Consider the following 20,300-nt stretch of genomic DNA (forward strand, 5'->3'; position numbering starts at 1 on the left):
ATTCACAGTTTCAACTATTAGTAGGTAATAGTATTAACAATTAAATAATCAGTTAATTGAATACTGAGCAATGAACATCAGGTACAAATTATTCACAACTTTTCTTGGTACAGCAGATGGTCAAAATTAAATTAGCGAACAATGACTTACATTACATTGCATACATTTAAACACTACAGTTTTGTGGAAAATCACAGAAGTCATGCGTGACTTGGGCGACTTGTGGGACAGGCCAAAGGAAATGTGCCAAGCTCAGTAGGCACTAACTGTACCTAAAGTCCTGTTTAACCGCATGAACTCTGGGCATGTCATAAAAGGCAAACATTAGACAAAAATAGCAGATCTACAAGCTCACATCGCATCACAACGTATTGTGAGCTTATAACTTGGCTATTTTAAGAGATTTGGTTTAGAGGGGAAATTGAGGGGACCAAGTATACAGGGTTTATGTGGTATCTATCTGTTGAAATATTAAATCACTGCTTGCGGTGTCTCCCATGTCTATGTAGACACTAATAGTAGTAATAAGATTAGTCAATGCAAGTTCCTGTTTTATTTAAACTGGCTTGATGCTGATGGGACTGTACAGAGAGAGAGGGAGAGAGAGACAGACAGACAGAGAATGTCCTTTTAATTAGACATTTGACAAGCTCTTAAGAGAAAGGTTATCTTAGTATTATGTAGAATCTCTTTCCTGTCTCTCTGCATCTGTTTCAACTCAGTTCAGTGTGAAGTCTTGGATGAGCAATCTTAGCCGAAGCTTTGCTTTAAATTATTTCTTGCTTTTAGTTGAGTCCATCTATTGTCCTCTGGCAATAATATTAGGCTACTGCCTGTTCTGAACAGACTCCCACATGCTCCATTAAATGCCTGCCACTCCAACGTGCTCGCCATGCAGCCCACCTGAGGAGTTCAGCCTTCAGCTCCTCTCCCCCATTATCTCTGCCTCTCCTTTTCTCTTCTTCCCCCTGCTGTTTTTTCTATCTCCTGAGCAAAAGAACAAACATCTTTTGTCCGTTGTCATCTCTGGGGTGCCATTCTCTCCTATATAGGATGCGCTGCCCCTGGCCTGCAGACTCTGCCCACTGCGGATGTGGTGTATTGTAGTTTAGAGCAGGGGGTGGCAGAGAGGCAGCAGAGATAAAACTAGCGGTAAAAGGCAAGCACAAAGAGCAGTCTCTCAGCCAGGCTTGGTCCCGTAAGGAGGGGGTTGAAGAGGCTGTCTTGAGATGTGTTTTTGTGTAGGTTGTAAATCTGATTTATCTTGAATGGGGCTCCCTTTAAGCGAGCTCTGTACCTCTTCTGTGTTTGAAGGACGATAGATGCACAGTGAGCGCTGAACCCATGCTCTGTTGTTACGCATGTACAGATGATCAAGTCAAATACATAGATGCAGACACACGGACAACAAACTGTGTTCAAAGGACCACAACGGAAATAAGCTCTCGAGCTTGCCTGTGTTTTCCTTTTGACTATTGCCTTTTTCTGTTGTTTACAAAGTCTTATTTCTCTCGTACAATCTGGCAACACGGGCGGCTCCGCCCGGATGTCTTGTACTGTGGCCCCGCTTTTTTCTGTCATTTTACGTGGTTAATCATTTTTACCAATTGAAAGTACACTATCCAAAGGCAAGTACACTATCCAAAGGGGCAGGGCATGATAGATTTTTAGGGCGAAATGTGGTGGAAATTGGAGAGGTGGTCTGGCAGAACATAGCTGGAGCAAAAACGCAAGGAAGTCGGACGATAAGCCCCTTGTATTATTAGATGGCCGACTTTCTAGTGAGAACACTTATCAGACATAAATTCTATGTAGCCTTTCGGATGCATCCTTAGACTAGTCATTGACCCAGACAGAGCCATTGCTCTGTCTTCATCCCGGGAATCATTTGATAGATAATTTGATGGGTTGACAGTGTTTCAGCTGGCCTGAACAATACTGTAGACACCAGCAACTGGTGAATACACCTTGAACATGAACGGCAATATCAGAAGTTGTTCCATAGTTATTATTATTATCAAGCTATAGTACACACAATAAACTCCTGTAATTTACTCCTCTAGATTGTACTACTGTATGTAGATAGGCACTATAGAACGCACACTGAGGTTCAGATATACTGTACCTTCTGCTGTATTTTCTCTGGCAAAGTTGTCCGTGAAGCATGAGCGTGGCCATATAACACATTTATGCAAGAAATGATTCAAACTGAAGTGGCAGATGAACAGATTAGAGATAAAGGAAGAGTGAGGCAGCATGCAGGGTAAACATGCTAAGGTGTCAAACCAACCATTTTTTATGTGTTATGATCGCAGCTACAACACGTGAAGTCACACAAAATGTGTAAATCCTGTTGTAAATGGCTGTCTATTTGGTAATTGTGAAGGATTCTGAAAAGAAAGAAGTCAAGAAAGAAAGACATTATATTGTATTTACAGTTCACACTATTGATTGACAGTTAACGTCATTGGATTCCTGGAATATTTTAAGTTATACATAATCGCGCGCGCGCGCGCGCGCGCACACACACACACACACACACACACACACACACACACACACACACACACACACACACACACACACACACACACACACACACACACACACACACACACACCTGCATAGTCTCATAACATAGTCACCCTTACTCAGAGCAAGTAAGCGACATTACCTCTAAACAGACACAGCCTGATGGTTAGCCTTGAATCTTCATTCAAGGGGCATAATAGAAACATAGCACATACCAGTGAATGGTAGAGCAGAGACACTTCAGTCTGTAGAACAGACAATAAGCCCTATTACATCAATCTCTATCCACATTACCAGCCTCCATTTCTCAGTTGTTCTGAGCTCTTATGGTGCCAAGAACACTATTTGAAGAATGTTTCAGTCGAGGGAAAGCAAATGGAGTGAGCCATTTTGTCTATGTTGTTGAAACCATTTTAGCTTAACACATTGGGTGATTTCATAAAAATGTACCTCAAGTATGTTGCCATAGGGGGTTTTAACATGGAATAAGAAGAGGACACTGTTTAATTTGAATCAATATGAAACATCAAATAGCAATAATGATGAAGATAAGGCCAGGACAATAACTCAAGATAGAAACTACTGTCTCTAGTATGAGTCATACATGGAATGGATTTGAGATGCAATCTGAGTGAGGTCCAAATCAGTTCAAATTGTCTGGCATGAAGTGACCCTCTTTTATGTTCAAGCTTAATGCACATTTAGTGTGTGTGTGTGTGTGTGTGTGTGTGTGTGTGTGTGTGTGTGTGTGTGTGTGTGTGTGTGTGTGTGTGTGTGTGTGTGTGTGTGTGTGTGTGTGTGTGTGTGTGTGTGTGTGTGTGTGTGTGTGTGTGTGTGTGTGTGTGTGTGTGTGTTTTATGTGTGTTGTGTGTGTTGTGTGTGTTGTGTGTGTGTGTGTGTGTGTGTGTGTGTGTGTGTGTGTGTGTGTGTGTGTGTGTGTTTGTGCGTGTGTGTGTTTGTGCGTGTGTGTGTGTGTCAGAATCAGAAGACTTTATTGCCATGACATGTAAACATGTTAGGAATTTGGTTTGGTACAGTGGAGTGCAGTGCAGTGTGTGTATGCCCGTCTGTCCATTATGAAGGGGGCCAGTGGCTTGCTATTTTGAAATATCCCTGGTAGAGGTTGCCATGGTGTTTGTGCACACATAGAAATACATGTAAAATTAAAAACAAAATGAAAATACTCAAACTACTCAACCTTGAGCCTCACAATTTTCACTCTGAGTCAGTTGTTTGCCAAAATCATGAAATGGTGCATAAAAACAATAGATTAATAGAATATACTATGTACATTGTACACAGCTGTGTATGTGTCTGGGTTTGTATTTCCATGCATGAGTTTTCCTATTTCTGTACTACAGTATGAGCTATCATTCATGTTGCATGCTTACTGGCAGGCTCTCTCTACAAGTATGGCATGACATACTTATTTGTGTGAAGTAAAAAAATGCTGGTTTCATATTAGATTAAATCAATGTTGATCTCAAATAACAAATGACTGTTTGTTACTTGCCTAATTTAACACAAATCTATAGTCCAACTTTCCCTTGGATGCTCTCTTAAATAATCAGATAAAATGAAGGTTTTGGACAGCTATACAATTTCCATCCAGCACCTGTGAAACCCTTGACTTGGATAAGTGACCGTTCATTTGCTTTTGTCTGGTGGTTTTCAACCAGTGTACAATGACAATATGCTTAGACCGATGGGAAGTACGATGGACTTATCCAAACATACTTGTTTCTTGTCAGCAATCATGGAACTCACATATAACTCCATTAAACATTTTAACATCTGAATCCTGGTGATCCCAATCCATAACATTATCAGTATCAGTATCAGGGGATCGGTCATACTGGAGATAAATATACTGTGATTACTTGAAAATCTAAGAAAAATCGAAAAATCTCTGGCACTGGGCAAACACAGACAGAAATAAGTCTGGCACTGAATGAGTTAATGTGGTGAGATTGAGATTTTATTATCAAACTAAATATCAAACACATCAGAGTCTATATTTCCCAAAAGGAAATGCATGTGCTTAATTCAATCTGACCAGAAGCAGGGATAAAACCCACTGGCAATGATCAGAGGGGGAGCAAGTAAGAGGAATGGATTTACCCGCCCCCCCCCCCCCCCAGCACATTGAGCCCTGGCCTGCTTTTGCAGGTTTGTGCAAATATATAGGTGTGGTGGACAGATGAAGAGAGTTGCCTTCCAGAATTAGAAACATTTTACTCCAAACTCCACAATTCTTATTCTATATTTTATTAATTTCTCCTCACTCTCTGACCATGGTCTTATATATTTAGATATCAATATAAGTCTAGGTCAACTTACTGGACATTGAACCTGTCGTTTCAGACGGAAGATATCTCAATATTGGTAAGATAATCAAAACTCACCTGTTTTGTTTTCAAGTAAATGGGATGCTGCTATGGCCACCATATTTCTTATGCCTCTTTACGGAAAAAAAACTTTGGTCCCAGAAAAGGAAAGATTTAGGTAAAACAACTTAAACAGTCACCAACTGAGTTTAATTGATACCTAATGGCTAGTGGTAAGGCAAAACTTAATTGAGACCACACAACACGGCAAGAAGTGTTTATTCTTTGGAAAACAAAAATACTACCAATTTGGAAACAGACCAAGTCATCTCCTAGCTGATCACCATTTAACCAATTACTCTTGAGTGCCAATCGCGTAGATCTACGCGAACCTATTTAAAGCCGCCACGTGCCAATCGCGTAGATCTACGCGAACCGGTACTTTTTTACTCCATTTTCTCCTTGTAGTTTTTTCTCCTCGCACATCACTGTTTAACGTAAACCGTTCTAACTACAACATGGATGCCCCGTTTGACACGTGGTCTTCACTGGTAGACGCAGGGAGATCTCTGCGATGTTTACAAACAGTGCACAGCTCAATCTTAAGGATTTTAACAAGGTCTATGGCGACGTGAAAAAAACAACAATAACACGTTGGCACTGGTGAGTACATTATGAGATTAACGTCTGGCATGGAATGTGTTAAGGCACTTCATGGCCTGGCTCCTAATTTCATTTTAGAGTTAATTAATTCCTTATGAGCTTGTGGGAGACCTGAGGTCCTCAGGCAGGAACCTGCTGGTTGTTCCTGAGTAGATGCAGAAGACAAAGGGCTGTCAGGGCTCCTCAGCTCTGGAACAACCTGCCTGAGGAGATCAGGAGCTCTGCCTGAGGAACTCAGCTCTTTTATTTCATTTAAAAAAAAAAATTTATATATATATATATATATATATATATATATATATATATATATATATATATATATATATATATATATATATATATATATATATATATGTATATCGTATATATTTTTTACTTTTACATCTCAGAGGCAAATATTTTACTTTTACTCCACTACAATTATTTGAAAACTTTAGTTAGTAGTTACTTTGAAGATTTTGATTATTATGAAAACATGCATTAACCACTTCAGCCCTGTATACATATCGACAAGCTCACAATGTGAGCTTGTAGATCTGCTATTTTCAAAAGATTTGTATACATTTTATACATTTGTAAACTTGTGAAATGGGACATTCTGCATAATGAGTACTTTCTACTTTTGGTACTTTAAGTACATTTTGATACCACTGTGTATATATGTGTGTGTGTGTGTGTGTGTGTGTGTGTGTGTGTGTGTGTGTGTGTGTGTGTGTGTGTGTGTGTGCGTGTGCGTGTGCATGTGTGTGTGTGTGTGTATGTGTGTTTTTAAGTGCTATATGTGGGACAAATGAGATAAGGCCTCTTTGTATCTGCGTCTGTCAGAGGACAGAGGGTGTGCTGATCTGAATCTGCTCTGATCTTATGAGCAAGTTTTCACTGTGTGACAGTGCAGTCGTGTCATTAATACTGCACACTCTCATGCCCCAGTTATCTTGCCACCCAGCCTTACAATGGTGTCCAAAGTAATTATGTGTCTCTCCTGCTGTTGAACCAGAAAGGTTGACAGCCACTTACACTGCTCTAATTGAGGTGTTTATATGTTACAGAACATAGTCTATGGTAGTCCTATTAGGAAATCACAGTCAATTAATGCACTGTTGTCAGGTGTTTTATTTGAGGTCACTTGTTTTAGAATGATGAGTGCAAATGAGTGTGAATTTATTGCTTGTTAAATCTGCAACCCGTTAATGTTAATACAATATAACTAGTACAACTGCAGTGGTTGGAGGTGGCCTCCCTATACTTATACGTAGGTAGGACACCTACTGGTTCACAAGTAGTACGACCTGAAGCTCATAAGTGCAATATCTCCACTGGCCAAACGGGGATTGCCTCTTGGATGACTGGTAGAAATTGATCTCATGTGGGAGACCCAGGTTCAAGTCCCGGACATACATTTGCTGCATCCTTCTCCTTGTAGGTTACTGCTGCAGCCTGGTGGCCAGAGGAAAAGCATTGCCATTGACTTGACGGATGTTTGGGCGTCCCATCTTCATTTTTCATAAGATGGTGGTTGTTGCAGGTCCCAGATGTTGCGCTACAACAGAAATACGATCTGTCTCACAAACACAATGCTGGTATGCCGGTGTCGTTTGCACCTCCAAGACAATGGTGGATTTGGCCACACCACAAAATACCTGCATGTGTGTCTCAAAGAAAGAATAGCAGTTGGCAACTGACATCATTTATAGAAACTAGTTCGGGGTGTTCGGGCCACTACGCGGCCCGAACACCTACGTCGCACTGCCGAGTGCCGACCAATATGTCTGAGTCATAGTGTCGGGGGCTTTGTCAGAGTACCCGTTGTACCTGTCTGTCTGCGTCCCTTTTGTGCCCATATATGGAGATATCTGTATCTGTCTGTCTACCTGTGTCCCGTTTATGCCCATGTATAGAGATCTCTGTATCTGTCAGTCCATTTTAATATAGGAAGGATGGTGCAGGACATGAGAATTTAATGAAAGCATTTAATTGGATGGAACATTAGTATAAACCCCCGGGTGCAGGGATGTGTCATCAGCATTAAAATCAACTCTGCAAGACATATTATGTGATAAACAAACTTAAACATTGATTTTGATTTCTTTAATTAATTCATGTTTATTTGTATATTTACTGTATTCTGTCCCCTCCTCTCTCCTCCTGTCCTTCCATCTAGCTGCAGTCCTTCCTGCAGGTCAACGTGTCTCAGGTGAGGGCGGACGAGTGTCCCAGCTCAGACTGCGCCGGCTCTGGCGGGTGCACCAACGTTCTGAGCGTGCGGGACACGCCCACTGTGGTGGATTGTGGGAGCATGAGTCTTGTGTCGGTGGCGGTGGAGTCCACGGCCGTGTGCGGCTGCATGGGAAGAGAGCACTCCCACCAGCCCTGCGCTGCATATCCCAGAAACCCCTGCTTCAACGCAGGAGTGTGTGTGGACACCCAGAGCGGCTACAGGTAAGTGTGTGTGTAGGTTAGATTAGAATGTGCCTCGAGCACGAACCTGGGAAATATTATAATGACTGTAATTAAAATATGTCCAAACAGAAACAAAGCCTCAGGTGTACAACTGGTTCTCTGAGGCTTTAAACCTGACTAAAGCTAATCATTTTTGTAGTATGTGTTGAACCTAGCTTGACGCCTGCCTCAATATTGATATTAAAGCATCGCGTCTTAAAGGGGGTATTTGAATAAAACACTTCTGGGGTCATTTTAACATCTACTCTGGCTTTTGTGTGCACCCCAGCCTAAGTTAGTTGATTCAATATTTAGATATTTGATATTCATTTGATCAGACAAACACACCGTTGAAATCTCTAGAGACCTGATTGGTTCTGACTTGTTTTTTTATGATCGACTTGCGCCCTAATGGACCTGTGAAATTTGTTCAGAGACCAATTTATTTATTTTTATTGCTAATTTATGACTGACTGGTATTATTATGGACTTGACAAACCAAATAATTACAATTGCCAGTGAAAATGCAGTCAGTAGATGTTGGTTATAGGTTACACCATAACACCCCACTTTGAGAACCACTATCTCATACAAAAGATTTACAAACTACTATTTGTATTCTTCGTCTTTGTTGCCTGCCACCAGCCGAGTCAAAAATCCTTGAATTACTTTTGGACTTTGTGAGGCCAGCAATCGAGTTGAGAGAGGGCAAAGAGAGAGTAATTTGGTAAAAAGGCGCGTGCTTTTGTCAGAGGGAACATTGACTGCAAGGGGTAAATTTGTCTCCATTGTGCATAGGGTGACTGTGTGTGTGTGTGCGTGCAAGTGAGTGTGTGCGAGCGTGCGTGCGTGCGTGTTTGAGACATAATATTTTCAGAGATCAGAGCTGAAGCTGTAACCTCGTTTAACATGACTGGTTATTCTTTTATTTCAGTTTCATCTCTAATTGGAGAGTATCTCTCTCTCTCTCTCTCTCTCTCTCTCTCTCTCTCTCTCTCTCTCTCATCTGTCTCTTTCTACTGCCCTCACTGATATCTCTCTCTCTCTCTCTCTCTCTCTCTCTCTCTCTCTCTCTCTCTCTCTCTCTCTCTCTCTCTCTCTCTCTCTCTCTCTCTCTCTGTCTCTCGCCCCAACCTCTTTGATGTTGTAGCACTAACCAGAGCGGTTAAATTACCTTCTTTTGAGTGGGAATGTCTTTAACCTCTGACTTCCCCCATGTGTGCCTCGGGGGACGGAGGATGACACCTGCTCAAGTTGCCCTGTTAGTTTTACTTTTGAAACCTCGTCATGGGGGTGTTAATTCCAATGAGCCCTTCACCTCTCTCGCTCTAGAGAAACTGTTTTATAGAGGGCTTATTTTCACCCATTGGGACTTTGATCTCAACTCCGCTCTCCTGTTACATGTAAGGATAGACCCATGCTGATGCTGGTATTGCATGTGAGGCCATCGGGCAGATAAAATAGACTACAACATTTCAGAATTCTTCTGTGGATCAGTGATTGAATTCCAAGGGAATATCCTTCAATTTCTTAACCCATTTAGACCTGGAAATATTTTTTTTGTTTTCTTTGGCTATTCAAAAATAGCAGATCTACAAGCTCATAGCCCGGCACTCGGTGCCGCGCTATGAGCATGTAGATCTGCAATTTTTTTTAAATCTTGAAATGTAGGCAAATCTTTGAATATATATATATTTTTTAAAGCAAACATTTGTAACTCAAATCTTTGCTTCTGGGGATTCTACAATCATGTCTTCTAAATCATACAGTTTTAAAACGTATGTTTCTATATCTGTGGTTCTCAAACTTTTTCATGTCAAGGACCCCCAAAATAATATGTATTTGGCCGCAGACCCCCATCTCAAAATATTTAGTTCCAGGGACCCCCATGAAGCAAAGATTTGAGTTACAAATGTTCGCTTTAAAAAGTATATATATTCAAAGATGTGCACACATTTTCACGATTTTTCAAAAATAGCAGATCTACAAGCTCGTAGCGCGGCACACTTTTTTTGATAGCCAAATAAATCTTAAAATGACACAGCTGCGTTCCCGGTCTTAATGGGTTAAACTGATAGGGAGAAAGACTATTATATACTTTTCCGGGCAGTGGATCATATTGCTACTCTGCATCAGTCAATGCTCTTGTACAGTACAGTGTCAAAGCCAACGCTGCAGCATCACTTGGGAGTTGGAGGCAACCCATAGCCACTTAAAAGAAAAACCTGTGGAATCCTTCCAAGCGAGTCTAAAATCTCTCAACGGTGAACAGACATTGATGAGATAATTAGCTAAATGTGGTGAGCTAACTTTGAAAGCCTCTTACAGGGAGGAACGGCACTTTAAGAAGAGACGGTCTGTGTTGGGATACATTAGTAGACACAGTGTCCAACCAAATCCTCTTTAAATTTTCGGAAAAAGCAATTCAGTTTGACAGGACTATTTACAATATAAGGGATGTTAGATGGATCAAAGATGAGGTTTTGACTGTAGGTGTTCTGCTTATTGCGTAAGCATACGGTATAACTGAAGGGCTTTGCAGGGCTTTCTGGATTGTTGCAATAATAGTTGCAGTTAGTGTACTTTCAGCACCATGGACAGCTCTACATCCCTTTGAAATAATAATAAACTCTCTCTCTCTCTCTCTCTCGCATGTTAGCACAAATCAGCAGTGGTGGAAAAAGTACTCGGATGTTTTACTTAAGTAAAAGTATCAATGCTGTGATGCAGAAGTACTCTGTTGCAAACTTTACTTGAGTAAAAGTACAAAAGTATTCGTATCAATGTGTACTTAAAGTACCAAAAGTAAAAGTACTAAAAAGTTTGAAAATAGCAGATCTACAAGCTCACAACGCATGGCACACCTGTTTTGAGCCACTGTGATTGGACCCAGGCAGCGCTTCCTTTTCTTTTGTTTTACGCATGCTTGCTTGTTTCCCCATGTTTAACAAACACACTGGGGACACGCATATCGCTGTTGCTGCCATGACCAAATTCGCAAAATGTCAGTTAAATCCTGATTACGGCAACGCTGTATATTTATCGCATCTGGTGTGAAGGCACCTTAATTTACCCCTAAATCTCCATGTGTCTTCAGCCTTGGATCTTTAAAGGTGGAAGTGAAGTGTTATCTGCAACCAATTAAATGAAACACCAGTGTGCGTAATGGAAGCTTTTATCACTGCCTCAACTGCAGCTCCACACAAGATTAAAATTGTATGACTAAATAAGGAGCCAATCTTTATACTTGTTTTCCAGGCGCTACTATAATTGTATCCATAATTGTACACAATAAATAGTATGGTTATTGTTTGTACTGTGATTAAAGAAATAGTTCACTTAAGCTGTTTGCAAAATTCTGCAAAAACAGGTGTTTCCCTAATATAGTATTCCAATTTTCATATGAATAGTGGGTAATTTGATTAAACTGTAGGCAGAGGCCATATAGGATTTTGACCTACTTAATTCACTTTGTTTGATGACATTGTGTCCAATTCTGGACAGCATTCCACCAACAATTCACAATAAATAAAGAATATATTTTGAGCGCATAATAGGGTTTGTAAAAGACTTCATTAACAATCAGTTAATGTTGGCATCAATAATTGCTGTAAGAAGTGTGTGCTAGTATCAACTAAAATCGCTACCAGGTTTTCTTAAATGTTAACTCTGGCTAGCAATGGACTGATCGAAATGGTTTAGTACCGAGAAACAGTTCTATGTTGCCGAAATTGGAATTTAAGGCTTCTAGCATAAGCCTCACTATGTAATGTAAAACAAATGTAATTGTATCCAATCTGTATGGCAGAGTATGTTAAAACAATATAACTTATACAATCGGGGTGGTTGTATTTCGTCTCCCTGCTCTTCTATTGTCAAAGGTCATGTCTCACCTAGACACAGGATCTGACAGACATTTTGACCTGTTGGTAAAAATTCAATTCATCCCTGAGCAAGCAGGCCGGCTCCATTAGCTCAATGATAAAAATGGCAGGGTTCAAATCCGGGGTAGAAGAGGAAACATACATAGTGCTGCTTAAACATTACAATTTTATATCTAAATATTTGTTGACAGTTCTGAAATATCTATGAATTCATTCCATTTAACTAATTTAAAATAAATTGATAACCATGTCCGTAGTAGGATACAGTTAACCACTTAAACCCCAGCGATGCGACACGTTGTCAGTTGTCGATTGGCTATTTTCAGCGAAAGCTTTCCCCACAATAACAGAAAACAGAAAAGATACTAGTATAGAGCCCTGACGGACTCCGCTCAACCATATGGGGTTTAAGTGGTTCATTTAGTTACCGTCAAATGCAAAGTATTAACTCTCTCAGTGCCAAGCCCCGAGTTATCCAGAGTTTTTTCTGAATGCCCTCAGTGCCAGAACGAGAAATTCCGAGTTTTTACTTTTTACTGTGATCGCGCTGTTCTGTTTATTTTTCATCATCAGTTTCGCTTTCTGATTCCTTCAGACTCACCGGGTTCCGGATTCATGAATCATGACGCAGATTCCGTTTCTCTTTTTTTCCCCCGGTCATTTTAGGCCAGAATAGGGAAAAACACGTTTTTTCACACGGTATATAAAAACGAACGGAGAGCTCCACTTCCATTTTCTTTAGTCTGGGTGACGAACAGTCATCGTATCACATCGTACTTAAGGCCGATCAGCGATCTGCGAAAACGTCACATCCAGTTATGACGTATGGACTGTTTGAGCCTGTTTGGGGGGGGTCGAGCGTAGGTAGATGTTGTTCAATGGTGCAGTATACCTAGGCGCTCGGGTGGCGGGGTGGCGAGGTTGTGGGCTAGAATCCACCGTGGTGCATTCGGCTTTGTCGAGCGTCAACACGAACACAATTGGCCTGGGTTTGGGGGAGGGAAGCCGGGTGGGGAGGCTGATCATTTTCATTGCATATAATTGCGAACGCAGCGGAAGGAGGCGCGCAAGTGGAGCTTACTATGAAACCGTGCTCGGGTTGTGTCATCTCTGTGTGCAGTATGTCTCTGTATCTCTGTGTGCAGTATGTGTGGCTCAAATCCTCAGCCCTGTGTGCAGCCAAGTAAATGTCCAATATAGACGTACCATACATCAAATGAAAGGTCTTTGAAAACTGATCACACCTGTCAAGGTTGCGTTTAAGCCCGCCCCTTCCCCCGGAAGCCACGCCCCGGAGAAGGCTCCTAAAAACTCCCCATTGAAACCCCATGTTAAATGAAAAGTGCCCGAATCGCTCCGAAACTTTTTCTACCCCCCCTAAGTGGGGGTCTACGAACAAATACTTCGGGCTCGGATTTTGGCTCCGCCCCCCGGAAGTGGGTGAAACAGGCACTTCAAACACTTTGTTGAATTGTTCAAAAACATTCAAAGTATTCTTTTTGTGAATTTGTATTTGTCTAAGATGCTCCTTTTAACGCAGAATTTTTTTCTATTTTTTATATATTTTTTTATTGGTTACTTTTTTTTAGATGATTTCTTTTCATTATTATTAAAACATTTTGGCGTTCGCTTCCCGCGTTCGCGTGTCTTACTTGTCCTACGGGCTGGGGGCGGCACCTGTCAGCAGGGAATGTTGGGCGGGAGGAGTAGGAGGAAAGGCTCTACTTCCTCCCGGTGGGGGCTCCTCACTGGCAGGTGAGTCAGTAGGATACAACAGCAGTGACAACACAGAAATGTGTGTGGCGAGGAATCAATTGGTATAATGACAAATGTTGGGAGAAAAAATGGGCAAAAAAAATATTGTTCAGTACCTGCTGCTACACCTTACTAGTTTAACTATGTTAACTAGGCAGGCATGTACATGCTTGAGGTGCACATGAATTTTGAATTGTTCCACTCTCATAGTCAGCAGACACAACAGGCACCTCACACCCACACACACTCGCACACGCGTGTGCGAGCGTGTGCATGTGTGGGTGTGAGGTGCACACACACATACACACACACACAAACACACACACACACTGAAAACGCAGCAGCAGCTGTTACTTGTATTCATTTCCTAAGATGTTTGAATACATTTTTATCCTGGCGGAATTATACGAACACACACACACACACACACACACACACACACACACACACACACACACACACACACACACACACACACACACACACACACACACACACACACACACACACACACACCTGTGCAGCCTCCTAGCAATAGGTCCAAATATATGAATGTGCTTTCTCGTCACAGACTGCTCCGCTAAGCTTTCTTGTTAATTTTTCTTTTTTTTTTCTTTCTTTAATTAAAAGCAGACCGTGAAAAGGGCAGGATTTGAAGCTGCCTGGCCGGCTGGATGCAGCGACTGGCTGTAATCAAGCTAAACATAATCCCTGAATCCCATGTTCTCTGCTTCTCTAATACACATGCACATTCTTACTTTTGTTTTTTGAGGGGGGGGGGCTGGATCACAGCAGCTGGGCCAGCCTAGGAATGCAAATGTCTCTGATTCACTGAATAACTGATGAAGTTACACCATTGGACGGCCGGTTGGCCAAACAACGAACTAGCCAATCGCGGAGCTATCGTCCTTCCAGCCTATATTATGTAGTTTATTCCAATAACCAACCTTTTCTTATTATTTTAAGAAAAATTGCTACTTGTGCAGCCATGGTTGTTTACATACAGTATCTCCAACCCTTCCCGTCAGCCTGGATGATCTATTGAACTGGAACGACCAAAGCTCTGCAGGGATGACATGAAAAAATTAACATATAGCTAATTAAGTTTTGTCGCTGCTTCCTGTATCCATCATTTCAAATTAAAAGCTCTCCGCTGTTTCATACACGATCCAGCCAAATACTAGGTTTTGACCTGGGTCTTGTTACTCTTTTCATCTGTATAAGGAAGTGATGGCACATAAAATGATGCATTTGATGGAAATTGCCAGATCCACTCTGACTCTAGATATTTATTATCAATCCTACTGTGTTGTAACAGAATATCAATGCAACACTGGATTGAAATCCATTACCAAAACCTGTTGTGCTTGCACATACACGTGGGACATGAGATGCACTGTCAATTTCTTGATTTTCTTGCATTCTTCATTTTACTTCCCTTCACTGGCTTCCTGTTCAATACAGAATTTATTTAATTTTTTTGTTTTTAAAGCTCCCCCAGACACCACTTGGTCTCTTAAATCAGCAGATCGGAAGCTTCTCAAAGTCCCACGCATGCACCCGCTTGAAGTTGAAAGGTGAACGTGCCTTTTTGGTCGCTGCTCCAAATTTGTGTCTCCAAGTCTGCACCCTCCTTGGATGTTTTAAAAAGCAGACTTAAAACGCACCTGTTTTCCTTGACCTTTTAAAAAAAAACTGCTGCCTTCGGGCGCGCTCCCACCAAGAGTTGGCTGGCCGCTGTTAAACGCAGGTTGTGCGCAGCCACAGTTTTTTGCAGCCAGCGGATTCTAAAAAACGGGAGTGTCGCGCCTGTCACTCACTTTCAGGACCCTCCCCGTAGCCCTCACTGCCTTCTGCCTTGAGCACCATGTTGCTTCCTGAGTCTTGAGACGGTCCGCCTTCGACTCACCCGATTGGACAGAGGGAGAAAATCAGCGCCTGCCTCCAGCAGTTTTATGCTTAGTCGCGGAGAGCAGATAAACGCAAGGTCTGCGCGACAAGCGGAAAAATCTGCTCTTGCGTGAATCAACGCATTTACATTGACAATGCATTGGCAGATTCTGCAAACAGCGGCCAGCCAACTCTTGGTGGGAGCGCGCCCTTCATGGAGAAATGTCTGGACACTTTTTTATGTGTTTTGTAAACTCCCACTGTTTTGTTTTTTAACCTCAGCTATTTGTTTTTCTGTTTGGATTTGTATGCTTTTTGTGTTTTAAATTTGATGTGTGTTAATAATGTTCATGCTGTGCAGCACTTGGTCGGCCTTTAGCTGTTTTTAAATGTGCTTTATATATAGAATTAAATTGACTTGACCTGCATGATGCCAGTGTATATGGCAACTTCACAACTTCACTTCTCCTTCTGAAAGGTTTGACTTGAAAATGGATGGTAAACAATTAAACATACACATATCTGGTTTTCCTCTCTCCTACCTGTAGAGGTGTATTACTGTGTAGGTTCCCTGTTTTAACTGTTACATACTGTATCATCAATCTATTTATCAAGGAATCAGTCACTTTGAGTGAACAAAAGTAAGTGCCAGAAATCACCTTATTATGTATTTTCTTGATGTAATGATGTGACACTAGTTCCTTCTGTTAGCCTTTTGAGAATCAACCTAATTTTCAGGCCTGACAGCAGTAATTGTCATTACAGTAACACAATGTCTTTGTTACATTTCTCCTTGCGTTTTGGTCCACCATTCCTTTTCTCTGCAGCTGACTGTTACATATCTCAACTGCTATTTTTTTCTTTTTGACGTCCTGTGGGAATATGCACTGGTCTTGAATGCTGGTTTATTGCACTCTGCCAATCTCTCAGCTCCCTACCTCGATTGATTTCCAGAAATGTTCTACTGCAAGCTGGAGAACAGTGTCTGATTTCTGGTAGCATACACATTTTTTTCTATGAACACAATTTATCATAAGAACAATGTTAGCGTAACTAAGAGATTCACAGAAAAGAAAACAAGAATTGTATGCATTTATTGAGTATAAACTACAATGCAAGTCGACATTTCTTGGTGTTTACTAGCGTAACTCCTTAGCTCAGTAGGTTGTGTGGAGAGAGAGAGAGAGAGAGAGAGAGAGAGAGAGAGAGAGAGAGAGAGAGAGAGAGAGAGAGAGAGAGAGAGAGAGAGAGAGAGAGAGAGAGAGAGGTAACTGGTTCAGAGTAAGACAAAAGTGTAGCAGTCATTTTTTTCTGTCCGTGCGACCTGTCCATGGAATATGTTGGTATAGTATGCTTTGAGTATGCTTGACTCTAAAAGATTGTCTGTCCGCATGTGTGTTCCCAGGCTGTTTTCAATACTCTGTAACATTACCTGTGTCTGCACACACATACCCAACAAAGACACAGGCTTTCAGAATGTCCACAATCTGCCAATGAGTCAGTGTCTCCAAGCCCTCCTATACCTATTCTCTCTCTCCCTCATGCCAGCTGTAGACTGTGTTGTACCTCCCCTCGTCATTTCAAATCTCTCGTGTACAGCTCACTGACACAGCCAACTTCACATATGGTTCACACTTACACAACTGCCTCTCACTCTCTCTCTCTCTCTCTCTCTCTCTCTCTCTCTCTCTCCCCCCTCTCTCCATACGAAGGATTTTAAATCTCTATCTGTTCTCTTTTCTCCTACCACAACCCTATATTAATCATAATCATGCTTCCTAACAACAAAACAGAGCTACATTTTATTCATTAATAAGCTACATTTAGAAACCAGCTCACTGCTTTCAACTGAATATTTGCATGGTGGGATTCTCGAGGCACGGAGAAGAACAGAATTACCTAACCTTTGAGGAATTATTCCTTTAAAATAGCTGACTTTCTAGTAAGAACACTTATCAGACATAAATTCTATGTAGCCTTTCGAATGCATCCTTAGACTAGTCATTGACCCAGACAGAGCCATTGCTCTGTCCTCATCCCGGGAATCATTTACAGTAATAGATAATTTGATGGGTTGACAGTGTTTCAGCTGGCCTGAACAATACTGTAGTACTAGATACCAAGTTTTTCCATTGTTCTTATTATTATTATTATTAAGCTATAGTACACACAATTAAATCCTGTAATTTAACTCAGAAGAGTTAAATGAACACTTGATTGTACTGTGGAGATAGGCACTATAAAACGCACACTGAGGTTCATACTGTACTGTACCTTCTGCTGTATTTTAAATATCTTGAAAGTGTAAATAGCTTTTAAATCCAACGCACGCACGCACGCACGCACGCACGCACGCACGCACGCACGCACGCACGCACGCACGCACGCACGCACGCACGCACGCACGCTCGCTCGCTCGCTCACTCACTCACTCACAGACTGCAGTCAGAGATTGCAAGGTCATAGATAATCAAGGGCCTGGGATTAATAATGGGATTTCGAGATTAGGCACACTGTTCCAGTGGTAACGAATTCAATCCCCACCAGACTGGGAATGAGCAAACAAAGCTGCCTAAAGAGGATTGTAGGGCTTGGCTCTTATTGCTAAAACTATTCCTTATTTCCTTTGAGTATTAGGATGATGTAGCTGCAGGCACATATGTTTACATACACATGTGACTCATCCACACCCACAAATATGTACATTGTATCACACAATCTTGAGGATGTGTGTTATTTTTCTTGTTAGTTTCTTCATTTTCAAACATTCTCTCAAACACACAGAACAATATCACACAACATGCTATAGAAGAGTGTGTGCACACACACATACGCACACATACGCACACCCACCGCACACACACGCGCACTCACACAAACACAGGTGCGCTCACATACACATGCGCTCACGCACACACACACGCACGCACACTCACACTCACACACACTCACACAAAGTCTGGTATCAGTAATTATAGCAGTCTCCTACGGTACCTGACAGCCATGCAAATACTGTAAAGGAAGAGCATGCTGTCATTGGTTCTGCTAGTGGAGAATCTTGTGTCACAAACCTACACATAGGCTACATGCACACACACCGCACACATGCAGACAGAATGCTAAATCTGGTCTGAGGGGAACTAATAAAGATGAGAGCTACAGCACATGTGCGCACGCGTGTGTGTGTGTGTGTGTGTGTGTGGGTGTGTGTGTCCGGATGTCTCCTCTTTCATTCCTGGATGTGGGCAGAGAAATAGCAAGGGAAGGCTGGAATATGAACAATGTCTACAGCACACAGATCAGATCTGTTTATGCACATGCGTGCTCATGTAAATCCGTGTTTGTGTGTACGTGCAAGCGTGTGTGTGTGTGTGGGATGGGGGCAGTAGCATGACTGGGATGAAGTGCGAGAAATAACCGGTCGAGAGAGCTTGGAGTTTGCATAAGAACTTGCCAATGAAAAACTCGTTATTGTAACGTTCGAGCGTTGGGATTGCCTTGTAGGAGTGGCATTGCCTAGAAGTGAGTCTCTCTCTGTGTGTGCATATGTTTGGATCATGTAAAGTGTGCATTCAATCTTTTCAGTGACAAGAACAGGTGCGGGGGGGGGGGGGGGGGAGAGTGAGAGAATTGTTGCTGTGCATCGAGCGAGTACCACAATGTGAAGAGGCTGGGGGGTGACAGGAGCGTTGGCTTTGTACGCCGTGCGCACAAAGCACGTCGAAGGAAAGAAAGCCCTGGCAAGCAAATGGGTACCGAATGGAGGAATGTGGAAGAAGAGGGCAGAAGCTGGGACGGGAGGAGGAGGAGGTGGTGGGGTTTGAGGAACACAGGAACAGAGGAAGTTGAATCAAAGGGAATGTTGTATTCTGTCAAATGAATACAATGGGTCCCGGCGAGAGGAAGGGTATAAAGGTTGCACCAAACATTACGCACGCACACACAGTCAAACAATAAGAAGAAGGAGAAAGAGAAGAAGGGAGGCGTATATTCCGAAACAAGAGGACCCATTTCAAAGAGTGTCGATTCAATGGCCACATCGGGGGGGGGGTGATTGTTGGAAGAGGAAGTGAGAGGTGAAGTGCAGGGAGGAAGAGAGAGAGAAGGGGGGGGTTTAACCCATTAAGACCTGAGGCCGCTTCTAAACATTTTTTAAATCCTAACAGTTTTTCGGAAAAAAATGTAAAAAAAATATTTTCACGATTTTTCAAAAATAGCAGATATACAAGCTTGTAGCGCGGCACTCGGTGCCGCGCTATGAGCTTGTATATCTGCTATTTTTGAATAGCCTAAAGAAACACAGATGCGTTCCAGGTATTAATGGGTTAAGAGTGTGAGCACTGAGATAGAAAGAGGATTGTGTTTCCAGTGATGAGGTGTTTTCCCCCACGGTACTGTCACTAATGAGAACATCTGCATCGGAGAGAGAGAGATGGCTGGAGGGTTGCTGGAGAAGGATGGCTGAACACCGTCTGAGAGCAGAAAACAAATAGATTGAGAGAGAGAGAGAGAGAGGGAGAGAGAACGATGGACGAGCAAGCATGGAAATGAAGGAAGAGAAAATGGGCGGTCGAGAGAGTGACAGAGAATGAGAGCTTGTTCTAAATGAGTTGATTTGCATGCGATGAAGAACATTGTGTGTGTGTGTGTGTATGTGTGTGTGTGTGTTCGTGCATGTGTGTATGTGTGTGTGTGAATGTGTGAATCGGCGCCGTGTGTATTTCACAGTGTTTAACTGCATTTCCACAGCTTCAGAGGGAGTTAAATGAGGCCTAAAATGTAAGGGCCAGAACAGAGTAAAGAAGTAATA

At 42.0% G+C, this 20,300-nt stretch overlaps 1 protein-coding gene across 1 annotated transcript in view; it reads left to right on the plus strand.

Annotated features, from left to right (window-relative positions):
- Positions 1-20,300, plus strand: part of LOC308088536 (neural-cadherin) — a gene marked incomplete at both ends in the record, with an annotated part of 375,895 nt that overhangs the window by 275,042 nt on the left and 80,553 nt on the right. The window contains 2 exons of the mRNA XM_080433011.1: positions 7,684-7,961; positions 8,251-8,255. Coding sequence (XP_080289137.1) covers positions 7,684-7,961; positions 8,251-8,255 — 283 coding nt within the window. The remainder of the gene's footprint in view (positions 1-7,683; positions 7,962-8,250; positions 8,256-20,300) is intronic.

This window comes from Gymnoscopelus braueri (genome assembly GCF_963280865.1).
Source record: "Gymnoscopelus braueri genome assembly, chromosome: 1".
NCBI classification, from domain to species: Eukaryota; Metazoa; Chordata; class Actinopteri; order Myctophiformes; family Myctophidae; genus Gymnoscopelus; species Gymnoscopelus braueri.